The 12,650-nt window shown below is 35.7% G+C and overlaps 2 protein-coding genes across 2 annotated transcripts; one reads left to right on the top strand and one right to left on the bottom strand.

The window, feature by feature from the left end:
• Positions 1-263: 263 nt before the first annotated feature.
• LOC11423684 (NAC domain-containing protein 82) lies at positions 264-3,300 on the bottom strand. Its single transcript, XM_039828812.1, has 4 exons — positions 2,671-3,300; positions 2,305-2,582; positions 954-1,643; positions 264-735 (listed from the first exon to the last, which is right to left on the bottom strand). The coding sequence occupies exons 1-4, from the start codon at positions 2,825-2,827 to the stop codon at positions 526-528; spliced, it is 1,335 nt and encodes a 444-aa protein (XP_039684746.1). The 5' UTR covers positions 2,828-3,300; the 3' UTR covers positions 264-525.
• Positions 3,301-10,617: 7,317 nt separating this feature from the next.
• On the top strand, positions 10,618-11,601 carry LOC112417397 (uncharacterized). The gene is made up of 2 exons (XM_024773030.1): positions 10,618-10,629; positions 10,708-11,601. Exons 1-2 carry the CDS (start codon positions 10,618-10,620, stop codon positions 11,599-11,601), a joined length of 906 nt encoding a protein of 301 aa, XP_024628798.1.
• The last annotated feature ends 1,049 nt before the right edge of the window (positions 11,602-12,650 follow it).

Here is a 12,650-nt window from a genome sequence, read left to right on the forward strand (position 1 = left end):
GAAAAGGAACGTTTCAAGAGAAAGGAATTGAGAAAAGCATTAACAAGGAAGGGAGAAGAGTGTGAAGGAGAGAGAAGGGTGTGTGTGTTGCTGGTGGTGGGGAGGAGAGAAGGGTGGTGGAGTGTGTGAAAGAAATAATCTAGTGTTGGAAGGGTAGGATAATATTGTGCTCTTTCAATTAATCAAATGGTTAAAGTGAACTTTCCCATGGTGGAAAAGTTTTAGGCTTTCCCATGTTAAATGCCACCTATAAATCATTGATCTTGAGCCACCAAGAGCGTGTCCATTCACGATTTTCTGAGACAATTATCAAAGGAAAGGCACCCAAATCACAATAATACATTACTTACTTCAGTTATTTATTAACCACTAAAATATATATAAAGGCAGACAAATTCAAACAATGTGTCTATGTGCCAATGACCGAATCACCTTCTGGCCAGCACTGCAGCAATAGTGCCAAAGTATTAAGTCCGACGCTCAGTCGTCAGAAAATATCATGCCAAAAGGACCAATGAAAATTCTTTATTTTGGGTCCAACTTAGGTTCAGCAGCACTCTGCCAGAACATCTCGGAGTCTAGATCAATCAACTCCATGAAATCCAAGTAGTCATCACCCGTAGAAGCCATACCGTATGTGCTAAAGTCAGCATTCTGGCCAACAGGTCCCAGGCAATCCAGGTCTCCCAAACCATCAAAAAAGTCGGTTGATAGTGCACCTTCAGCAATGTTTTCCTGGCCAAAATAATGTCGGCATTCAGTTAACCTTCAAGAAATCAAGAATAACTATATACATCACAATCATTTAGCAAACTGCAGGGGATAACTAAAACACTAAAGCCTGCAAGAGTAGAAAACACTAAAACCAGACATAAAAAAGAAACATCATACTGTTCCCAAAACAAACAAAAAAAACACACACACAAGCAGGTCGAAGAAACAAATAAACATACCTCAGGCAATATGTCGTTGTCGTTGAACATATCAAGCATTGATAAAATGTTATCAGTATTAACAGCTTGATTTTCTAGATATGAATTATCCACAGGGTCGGGAGAAGGCACCAAACCTGTTAGATGTGAATTTACAGGGTCAGGGGGAGACAGCACCAATCCTGTTTGATGTGAATTTGCAGGGTCGGGAGACATAAATCCTATTTGACATTCATTTGCAGAATCAGGATACGGCATATACCCTGTTTGACATGAATTTGAAGGGTCAGGAGACGACATAAATCCTATGTGACATGCATTTGAAGGGTCGGGAGACGACATAAATCCTGTTTGACATGAATTCACAGGATCTGGAGAAGGCGTCAATCCTATTTGAGATGAATTTGCAGGGTCAGGAGAAGGCGGTAATCCTGTTTGACATGAATTTGCTGGATCGGGAGAAGGCACCAATCCGGATTGACATGGCATGGATATTGAACCATTATATCCAATAGCATGGAGATTCTGGTCATTTAGAACAAAACTATTAGATGTCACAGGCAAAGTGGGAGCTAGTGCAGCCGGCTCAGCAAACGGTGTTCCTACTTCATCATCACTCCAGTCTTCCTCATTAAATGGTCTCCCATATTGTGCACCATTCCTGGGACCAGGACCTTCCTTTTGAAATACCTTACAGATTACGTAGGAATCCTGTGATTTAAAAAGACAAACCAAAAGAGCTTGTTAAAATGTATTCACGTTGAGAACATGACAGAAAAATTATCAATCAAATGATTAAAATATGCAAGAAGGGGTACCAACTTCATCATGTAAAAACAGAAAATCTCATTTTGGGTGTTAGTCAAAACATGAATAACATATTCTATTTCAAGGATTCAACAAAAGTAAATTATGCACTTTATAAGGTAAGGAGAATCAACGATTCATTGATATGAACTAATCCAATGAAATAACATGTTTCTATTTCAAGGATTCGCCTATACATGTGCATGCAAAATTATCATGAACTAAATTGCAGTCAATGAGAACTCCACAGTTCAGACTTTAAAATGCAACCCTCGCATTCAGAGGAGGTCAATGCCATTAGTGACATAGTAGGTGGAGACATAAAAGCTAATGTAATATCTATGCATAAAAAACAGATTAATGTATTATACTATCTACTACAGTCTACACAGTTAAAAAATAGATGCCAATAGCATCAACACTAAGGGTACAATATTTATGTGGATCCACAATCAAAGGTACAACAACTACAAAACTGGCACATATCAAAATGCTAACTTACACATATCTGTCTCGCTAATAAAGCACATAATACAGATTATATAGCAAATAAATGAACACACACCTGAACAATTCCTTTATCAGCTAGGTCCTTATCTTCAAGCCTATACTCGTGCATAACCCAATCAGTACGATCCCCACGAGGTGCTTTTCCAGTATGAAATATCAGTGTTTTAATCATCCCCACAGTTTGATTATTCTGTTGAACAGCTCTATCCTTACCAGTAGCTTTCCAAAACCCTATTTCCGTAGCTCGATTCATCCTCGACCCATTTCCATACTTCTTCTCAATGGGACAGAAGAAATACCATTCTAAATCCCCATTTTGGAGATAAGATAAATCTGAAAAAACAAACAAAAAAAACAAAACTTTATTATAACAGCACATTTAGAAATTAATCTATGATACGAAATTTGTGAAATTAACTACCTGGGAGATCCCAAGGTGCGTATTTGTATATGTCAAGTTCAGCAATGACATCGTTAAGAAACTTTTTCCCCATCACTTTCCTTTTGAGGAAATATTTGATCAATTCAACTCCAGTTGGAGAGAATCGAAACCCCGGAACCAATTTCGGTATAGCCATCGAATCAAATCAAATCAATAACAAAATTACAGAATCCAACACCGAGGTTGTTTGTTGTCGTAGCGAACAAACAACCTCAGTCGGAAAAAAAATTGATCGAAACCTCGTAACTCAGAAAACGATTACAATAACGTGAACAAGTGTGTTACTATGAAATCGAAAGAGAGAAAATTGATTGTAAAAGCAGAAAGAGAGAGAGATTGAAGAGAGAGAAAAGTGAAACCCTAGTGATCAAGTCCAGTGACGAAAGAAGTTTTTGAAGGAACACCAAAGCTTGCCAAGGTTCATAAAGTATGAACGGTGACGAACAGATGAAAACGATGATTCAATTTTGGGGGAAAAAGTCATCGGCGGAACCCTAAATCGGAGGAGGAGATTGAATGATTTCAATCGGCGATAGAGAGAGCGAAAACCTAAATCCAAAATCGTTTCTCGGGTTGCTGTGAGAATACGAGTGAAGGGAGTGAGGGGTTTCCCATTTATTTATATAGGGTTTTATTTCTTTTTTACAGTATTTATTTTTTTCTTGTTCTTGTTCAATTTCCCTTTTATTATTATTATCACGGGGAATAAATTACGGGTTGAAATCGGACTCATGGTCCACCCGTATTAACAACATGTATTTTTATTTTTTTTACCAAAAAAAAATATGAATAGGTGATATTGATTCATTCAAATAATTGAAATAGCACGTTGATACAATATAAATTCGCTAAAAATAAAAGTGATGAATATGCGAATAAGCTCATAGCCTCCATGTTAATACCATAGAACGACGAAGTACAAAAGTCTATATTTAAGTCTCTAGAATACTCATGTATCCGGATCTGCAACGTGGATCATGCTAAAGTAATTGATTAGATATGCAGATTGAAGCTGATCTGACAATCTGAATCGAACAAATATCCGAACGAAACAAGAAAACAAACAACAATGCACAAAGTCGACGAATAAACCAACATCGCACTAAGACAACGAAATCACAAAATAAAAAATAAAAAAGATGTTTTTTTTTTGAAAGGAAAAATAAAATAGATGTTAAATTGTCAAATTGTTGAATATATATTTCAATTTTGCTCGATACATTGTAACTCTTTGTCATTTTTTGTGTGTATAAAATCAAAATAGGTAGTAACTTTTGATCGACTTTTTTCAATCGAACAATTTTGAGGTGTATATTGAACAACCATCTTTAAGTGTAGGTGTTAAGCCAATTTCCTTGAATTGAAATGTTACGATAAGTCTGTCAAAAAAGGGACGAGTAAGGCAGGTTAGCCTCCGACCTCTTAAAATTCTTTTTTTTTTTTACTAATCTTTGATAATCGGTGAACCAAGTTTAGAATTTTGGTTTTTTATTATTGATAACAATAGTTTGCATGAGTTGAATTATTTGAACTTATCGAATAGGTATAAACCATTGAGAAATTATTTATGCTATTTTACGGAAACTACTTATGGCATGTTTATAAGTTGATTTCAGCTTATTTTCATAAGTTCTTTGTGATTCAAACTTTGTTCATCATTTTGTAGGAGTCTAACCTCTTCTACTAACTAAACTATGTCAATTCCTAGCTAACTTTTTAATCCCCTAAATTTATCATAGCAAAATTTTCATAACGTGGTATCATCCAAGGGAAAGTGCTAAAAGTAGATTTAGTGAATCTAATCCAATCCAAATAGTACTAAAACTGAATTATCCGGTTCAATCATGTGTTATAGTTAGTTCATGTTTGGTATTATGGTGAGTTTGACAAAATCATTATGTCTCACCGTGATTTTGATAAACTCACCGTGATACCAAACATGTACTTACAAAATCATTTCATTTAACGGTGGAAGCAAATACTAAAAATTGTGCTAGTTATTTTGTTATGTCATCTAGAATATTAAAGTAGTTTGTAGGCTGGCTAATTTGAAATAAACTCTATTTGTACTCTCTAAACATTTCTTACGATAATATTTGGTGGTTTCTCAAAACAGCTCTTACAATGGCTACCCTTTGTTTTTGGCTACTAGAGTGTTCAACTAGTCTCTCACCTGCTTTTGTTGAGTACCCTTCAAGAAGTGCACCAATCTAATCATGAACATTGGCTAGTTTAGCAACTTTAATCACTTCTGATTCAAATTCTTCTTTTCCATAAAGAATGTTTTTGAAAACTGATGTTGCAAATAATGTTGGTTCTTATTGCACAAGACCTATATGCTTCCTTAGGGATTTCAAATTCATTTCCATGATGTCTTTTTCATGTAAACATTTGATGTGCCATTGTTACAAGAATGTTTTACATTATTGGTTACCATAATTCTAAATTGCAGTCCGCAACAGCAATTATACCTACAATATCTTAAGATTTAAGATATCTCTTCAACGGTATTGCAGCTGCACCAAAACATCAAGATTTGCAGCATAACCACAATCACGACCATAATTTAGAACCATTTGGTGAATACTAGCTCACACACATTACACACACATACATGTAGTCAATGAGTCAATGCTCAGAGAAGTTCTAAATTGCAGCAACTGCTATTGAAGATGCAATATAAATGTTTTAGAGGTCTCTACAACGACTTCACAACAGCAATTGCGGTTGCATTTGCTCGCATTTTGCTGCAACATCAAGTTCATTAACATTACACATAACCACAATTCAGAACCATGATAGTGACTACTAGCTCATTAACATTACAAACACATGTATGCAGCCAATGAGACTTTTCTATAATACATGCACATAGGAGTCTAACCTAGCCTTATTCTTATTGAAAGATTATCCTATATTGTTCTATTTATCATGTATGTACTAATGGAATAAGAGAAGTTGAACATAAGTTGTTCAAACATACTTCCACCAATAAATTATTGAGCTGTTACCATAACCATTATGCCCCACCAAGGCAAAACTCTTCCTGAAGGCACTATTAGATTGAAATCATTAAAAATAACAGTGTTTAGCCTTGAACTGAACCTCCCTTTATTTGTGAAAATGTTCAAAAGATGCTGATGTCAATGTGATGGGTCCTTTTCATGATGAATGAGGTTAATTGGTTTGCTTTAATTTGCATAATATGATTACAGTGTGGGGCCTAATGATTAAGCTAAGGAAGTTGGGTAGGTGGGAATTCAACCACACTCATCTCACACCAAACATTCCCTCCTTCATCCCATTATTTAACTCACTCATATCCTCTCCTCTTTCTCATTCATTCACTTAATTATTGTTGGTTTTCATTCTCTTGTCTCAACTCAACTCACATATATGTTCAAAGAGCATATTATCACAGTCAAAGCTCCTGTCTTGGTTCAAAAGTCAAAACAAACACAATCACTCACCAAAATCTATGTCAAACAAACTTTGGTTTGGTTTGGCCTCCTCACAAAATCACCAAGATCGGCCACAACTATGTGGAGCAACAACCTTGGGAATGGGTGGATTCGGTAAAACTGAGCATTATATCGGAATGTCAAGACGGTGATGCTGGTAACTTTTGGCCTTGCTATGTGAATGCCTGCAGCAATCAAATTGGTTTGCAGGAACACACGATTATTTTTGTCACAAAGTTGCTCTCGCCTGAAAATCATCTCATCAGCCAAGCACCATTTCTAAATGTCCTTCTTGTTGGAATCTCATCTGCAGACTGTGTTCCTGTTTTCTCCTTACATGGTTCAAAACAAACAGTCACTCACCAAAATCCATGTTAAACAAACTTTTGTTTGGTTTTCTCTCCTCACAAAATCACCAAGTTTTGGAGTTGGTGACAACGATATGGGATCAGTTATGTATGGCATAACAATGTTAATTACTGGGTCTAAGTCCGTCATGGTTATAATGGAATGAATGAGATTGAAGTTGATTATAGAGAAAGAATTGCAATGGGAATTTAAGAGAAAGAATAGAGCAAAGTATGTTAGTTAGTTACATTAGTTAAATTAGTTAGGAGTTAGTTGGTCTAACTGGCTATATAAGTACTCAAGGATGTAACAATTATTTTCTTGAGAAAATTTTCATCTATTCCTTTGTTGATTTACTTATACTCCATGTATGATTCTCAAGGTTTCAACATACCTCTTTTTGATTTATGAAAATAAATTCATCTTGATTCTTACTCAAAACCATTCATTCATATGTTATTCAATGTATTTTATTTGGTGCAACCTTTAAACTTTACGTGTATCAATTGGAATTCGAGATAATATATCTAGTAGCTTTGTTTTAATACTTTGAAAAGGAAGTTGAATGCTTCTTAGAGAATGAACTATACCACAATTGAAACCTCTCACAGTAGCTATCTGGTATTATTCATCAAAAAAATTCTAAAAAATGTTGTTTGAACGTTAACTTGGGCACCTAATGTAAAAACCAAGTTAAGTTCTGCAACAACCACTATATAAGGTCTGATTAAATTAATTTATTTAAGTTTATGTCTGTTTTCAACTGATTTTCAAACACTCTACAAGATATGTTGCAGAAATAGTAAATGAGATTATTTGAGATTGCGAGTCCTAGATTTTCTGCCCCTTTTCAAGTTGTTCAGTGCCCACGGCCCACCTAAGCCAATACATGAATATTTTGAGTTTTAATACATCCTAATTTATATGGTGGATGACACATATACAAATTATACTCTACAGTTTTTTGACAGAGATTATCTTTGATGTCGTTTGAATTTGGTGCCATGAAAAAATGATTGTGAACAAACGATGCTAAAACAAACAAAAATAATCGAAGATATAAATGAAAATGATGAAACACTGACAATACATATAGGAAAAGAATTTTTTGTTTGATTCAAATTTCGGATTGATGATAAATCATTAAACCCGTGATTCTACCATACTCGATTAAAACACGGATCCTTTCTCAATAGTAAAAGTAAAAAATTAAAAAACGCATGATTTGCTTTCTAATATAGTAAATGAGATTGAAGACATTTTTCAACTTGTTTAAGGCTCTTTCGACCCTTCCATAGCTGATACGCTCGTAGCCCTTATCCCTAAACTTGACCCTCCTAAAACCTATAAAGACTTCAGCCTCTGCAACATAACCTATAAAATCATCACCAAAGTCCTTGTCCATCGCCTCAGACCGATCCTTAACAATATTATTGGTCCCTACCAAATCAGTTTTCTGCCAGGTAGGGGCACTTATGACAACTCTTTTGTTTTGCAGGAAATTGCTCACTTTATGAGGAAATCTAAGAGGAAGAAAGGCTATGTTGCTTTCAAGCTTGATCTTGAGAAAGCATTTGACAATGTTAACTGGGAGTTTCTTAATACTTGTCTTCATGATTTCGGATTTCCTGACGCCGCCATCAAACTCATCATGCATTGCGTCACTTCATCTACCTTCACCATCCTTTGAAATGGTAACAAATTGCCCCCCTTCAAGCCTACTCATGGCCTCCGACAAGGTGACCCATTGTCTCCCTACCTCTTCATTCTTTGTATGGAGAAACTTTCTCTGGCCATCAACAAAGTCGTCCTTCAAGGTGAATGGGATCCTATCCGTTTGTCTACAACCAGCCCCCACATATCTCATCTCCTGTTTGCGGATGACGTCCTTCTTTTCTCCAAAGCGAAGAATTCTCAACTCCGCTTCACCAAGGAGCTTTTTGATAGATTCAGTCAGGCTTCTTGCCTCAAGATTAATCTCTCCAAATCAAGAGCTTTTTACTCTTCACGTATTCCTCATCAAAAAATCGCTACTCTTACCTCTTGATAAATATTTGGGCTTCCCGATCCTCAAAGGGCGCCCAAAAAAAAAAGTGATTTTAATTTTATCATTGAGAAAATGCAGACAAGACTCGCCTCTTGGAAAAATAAACTTCCCAATAGGCCAGGTAGATTGGCTCTTGCTTCCTCTATCCTCTCCTCCATTCCAGCATATTACATGCAGATTAACTGGCTCCGTCAAGGAAGTTATAACAACAAATGGCCAGAGATCACAATCGTTGTACACCTCCCTCCCTCTTGTCGTGTCTGATTTCATCAACAACAACAACATCAGGTTCAACGCCGCAATTGATGATGCTTTCATTTGGCACCACAATAAAAATGGAGTTTATTCTACCAAAAGCGGCTATAACTGGCTGCTCTCCCTTCAAGAATCTCAAGCTACCACCATCTCCTGGTCATGGATTTGGAAGACAAAAAATTCCAGAAAAATATAAGTTCTTAATATGGCTGGCATCAGGGACGGATCCAGAAATTTCAGAAAGCGGGGTCAAGATCGTTTATCATAAATATTTAAACAAAAATATATAAAATCATAACCATTAAAATGATGAAGTCATTACCATTAAGCAAAATAGTGAAAATTACAAAAAGGATATGACTATATCAAAAAACTAAAGACGCGAAGAATTACAATTTCCCTCTTCATGACGTCATATTTTGAAAGCGTTGCAAGATTTTTTCATTTTCAACACTATCAAATATATCACTCTCAATGTATGTTACCAAGCAACCATTCAAAAACTGATCTCCCATACGTTTGCGCATTTGATTCTTCACAAATTTCATAGCAGAGAAACTCCTTTCAACAGTTGCAGTAGCCACAGGTAAAAGTAATGCTAACTTCAAAAGTAAATACACCATTGGATATTGAGTCTATCTTTCTTTTTCCAATTTGAAAATCCCTCGGTGAAAAATGCATCCCAACCTTTGTTTTCACCAATCTCAAATCTCATAAGATAACAACATAAGCAAAACACATCATCTTTTGACACACTATATTCCAACCAACTACCGAATTCAAGAAACCAATCAGGATTAAACTTACGAAGAAAAGTCCCAAATGGTCGTTGCGGGAAATTATGTTCCTTTGGTTGACAAGGCCCTTTTGCTAAATAAGCTCTTCGAATTTCATCTCTGTCATTTGGATGATAACATGACAATTGTTTCCTTTCTCCAGGATCAGCTGGAAGATTTTCCAAATCAACCTCTAGAAATCCGTTTTTGAATGATGGCCCTGGTTGTTCATGTGTTGGTGTTGGTGTAGTTTCCACTTCATTAACTTCTTGAGACTCTGATGTTCTTTTGTAGTACCTTTCCATTTCTAGCATATTCAAATAATATAACTAATTAATTACTTGATTCCAATACAAGCACAAGTGAGACATAATAAAAATTGGGGCAAAAATACTAAACCTAATAATACAGTATAAGTCAAAAATTGGGGAAAAAAATAGATCTCAATAATATAGTAGAACTAGAAGACAAAAATAAGAATAAAGGTAACAACTTACATGGAATTATTGTTTATTAACAAAGCAACAACAACAGAAACATAAGGTTTTTGCAACAATAGTAGTGTGGAACTGGAAGTGAATCACTACTTATACTGGTGGTGTGGTGACATGATGTGGAATTGGAAGTGAATTGCTACAAAATAACAACAATAGTGGTGTGGTGTGAAACCAGAAGAGAATCGCTCAGCTATGTAACAGAAGGTTTTTGCAATTTTGCAAGTTGCAATTGCACACGCACGCCACACAGCACTTAACTTTTCATCTTTTTTTTTTGTTTGGTATAATTATAAAATACTAATGCTAGGCCAATCTGCACATTAACTTTTCATCTTCTAGTGAGTTTGTGACCACTAATTTTCTTTTAATATTTTTTTCAATGTATAAAGTAAATGTAGTACTACTATTTTTAACAAATATAATATAATAGTTTATATTGTTTGTCTCAAGTGTATAAATTGAGTTATGTGTGAGCAACCTAAAAAATTAAAGCGGGGTTTTCTTAAAGAAGAATATTATAGTGGGGTCAAACATATAAAAAGATGGTATTATTGGTTTAAAAAATTGACAAAGAGTGGGGTCAGCTGACCCCAAAACCCTCTACTTGCATCTGTGCCTGACTGGCATGTCAGAATTCAATTCCTACTCTATTGCTGTTTCATCACAAGAATGTTACTCCTTCTCCAACTTGCACTCGTTGTGGCGTCTCTGATGAAACCGTGTTCCGCTGCTTACGCGACTACAACTACTCCACTATTATTTGGCATCAACTTGGATTCATAGAGCCATCTTTCTTCTTGGCTGCATGTATCAGAGATTGGTTAAGGGACTGTCTGAACAGCTCGCGCACCATCCTGTTCGTAGTTGGTTTGTGGTGGGTCTGGAGACAACGCAACGCCATTTGTTTGAATGACGAGGCCATTCCTCTCCATAGGTTGACATTGCACATTTATAATGCTATAAAAGATATCAAAATCTGCTTCTGTAAGCCTGCTCCAACTGCTCCTTCTGTCAGACATATAAAATGGAATAACGGTAACTTTGCTTGTACTATCCTCAACGTCGATGGCAGTTGTATTGGTACCCCAGCAAGGACAGGGTTCGATGGGTTAATCCACAATAGTGCAGGATTTTATCTGATTGGATTCTCGGGATTCCTTCCTCCTACTGCTGACATCTTAGAAGCAGAACTGACTGCCATCCTTCACGGCATCACTGTGGCTCAAGATATGGGATTTCAAGAGTTGGTTTGTTATTTCGATTCACTGATTTCTCTCAACCTCATTGCCGGTAACTCTTCGAAGTATCACGTCCACGCTGTTCTCATACAAGACATTAAAGACAAGCTTTCTCAAATGAATTGTTCGCTCCATCACACTATCCGCGAAGGGAATTATTGTGCATATTTTCTGGCAAAGCTAGGTGCTAGCACAGATGACATCCTTTTGCTCCATTCGACTCCTCCTGATGATCTTCGCCCCTTGTTGAGGAATGACGCTCTCGGAACTTTGTTCTTGAGACCTTAGTCTCCTTTTGCTTTTTCTTTTCCTGCTTTTTCCCGTCTTGTTTTTTTAGCATTGTAACCAAAAAAAGAAAAACTTGATGTGTAAATGTCAATGATATTAAATGAGAACAACTGTGAATTAGTGAGAAAAAATTTAAGATGTCATGTCTACTATAATATTTGTGTAAGAGTAAGAGATGTTTATAAAAAAGATAAAGATAAAGATAAAGATTTGCATGATTTATTACACAAGGGGTTTAGGGTGTTACGCGACACATATGTTTGTCTTTGAATTTTGACTAATCAATCAATTTTATCCTCAAATTAATTGAAGGTAAAAATTCCCTCATTCTTATAATGTTCAATCAATTTGATCCATGAGTCGACTTGGATCGATAACAACATTGTCATGTGATGCAGACTTCAATGTCAGCTGACACGTAAGCAAGGATGATTTTTTATCAAAATGTTTTAGCATTGAATTTTTTTTACTGTTCATGACCAACGGATCTATGACATTACTCCCCAATTTCTATAAATTTGAAACCCTAAATTTTCAATCTCTCCTTAACGATATGAAATCCTTAATTTCTATTCCCTAACATTTATAAGCTTCAATGCAATTTTACTCCAATGATGTCCCCTAAAACATTTTTTATGATTATTTTAATAGTTTAATTATAAATAACGTTACAGTAAAAAAATGAATTTATTTATTAAATTTAGGACAAATATTTTTAAAAAAAGTTAGGACAAATAGTTAATAAAAAATTAAAATATTTGTTAGAATAATTTATTTGATTTGGTTAATAGAAGATGGAGTTGAAGCAAATAGTTTGGATCGTATTCAGAACCCGCCAAAAGATGAATGAATTTCCCTTTCTGAATTTTCATATTTTCATTTCCCCACTAAAGAATAGATCGATCCGCGTGACTCTCCCAAATTCAATCTCCACCTTCCATAACTACAAGATCAACGATCCTCATACACGACACGTCACCGATCCGAATGTCTCAACAACTCCAAACACACGACACCCGTCGATTAAACCAATAATCAACGGCCACAGG

The sequence above is a fragment of the Medicago truncatula genome, chromosome 8 (genome assembly GCF_003473485.1).
Source record: "Medicago truncatula cultivar Jemalong A17 chromosome 8, MtrunA17r5.0-ANR, whole genome shotgun sequence".
NCBI classification, from domain to species: Eukaryota; Viridiplantae; Streptophyta; class Magnoliopsida; order Fabales; family Fabaceae; genus Medicago; species Medicago truncatula.

What these genes read in the sequence shown, in the direction of transcription:
- LOC11423684 (XM_039828812.1), bottom strand. Translation starts at nt 2,827, where the DNA reads ATGGCTATACCGAAATTGGTTCCGGGGTTTCGATTCTCTCCAACTGGA. An exon ending in CTGATAAAGGAATTGTTCAG is followed by an intron (nt 1,644 to 2,304) that starts GTGTGTGTTCAT and finishes TTTAAATCACAG; the next exon opens with GATTCCTACGTAATCTGTAA. An exon ending in ACAACGACATATTGCCTGAG is followed by an intron (nt 736 to 953) that starts GTATGTTTATTT and finishes TATTTTGGCCAG; the next exon opens with GAAAACATTGCTGAAGGTGC.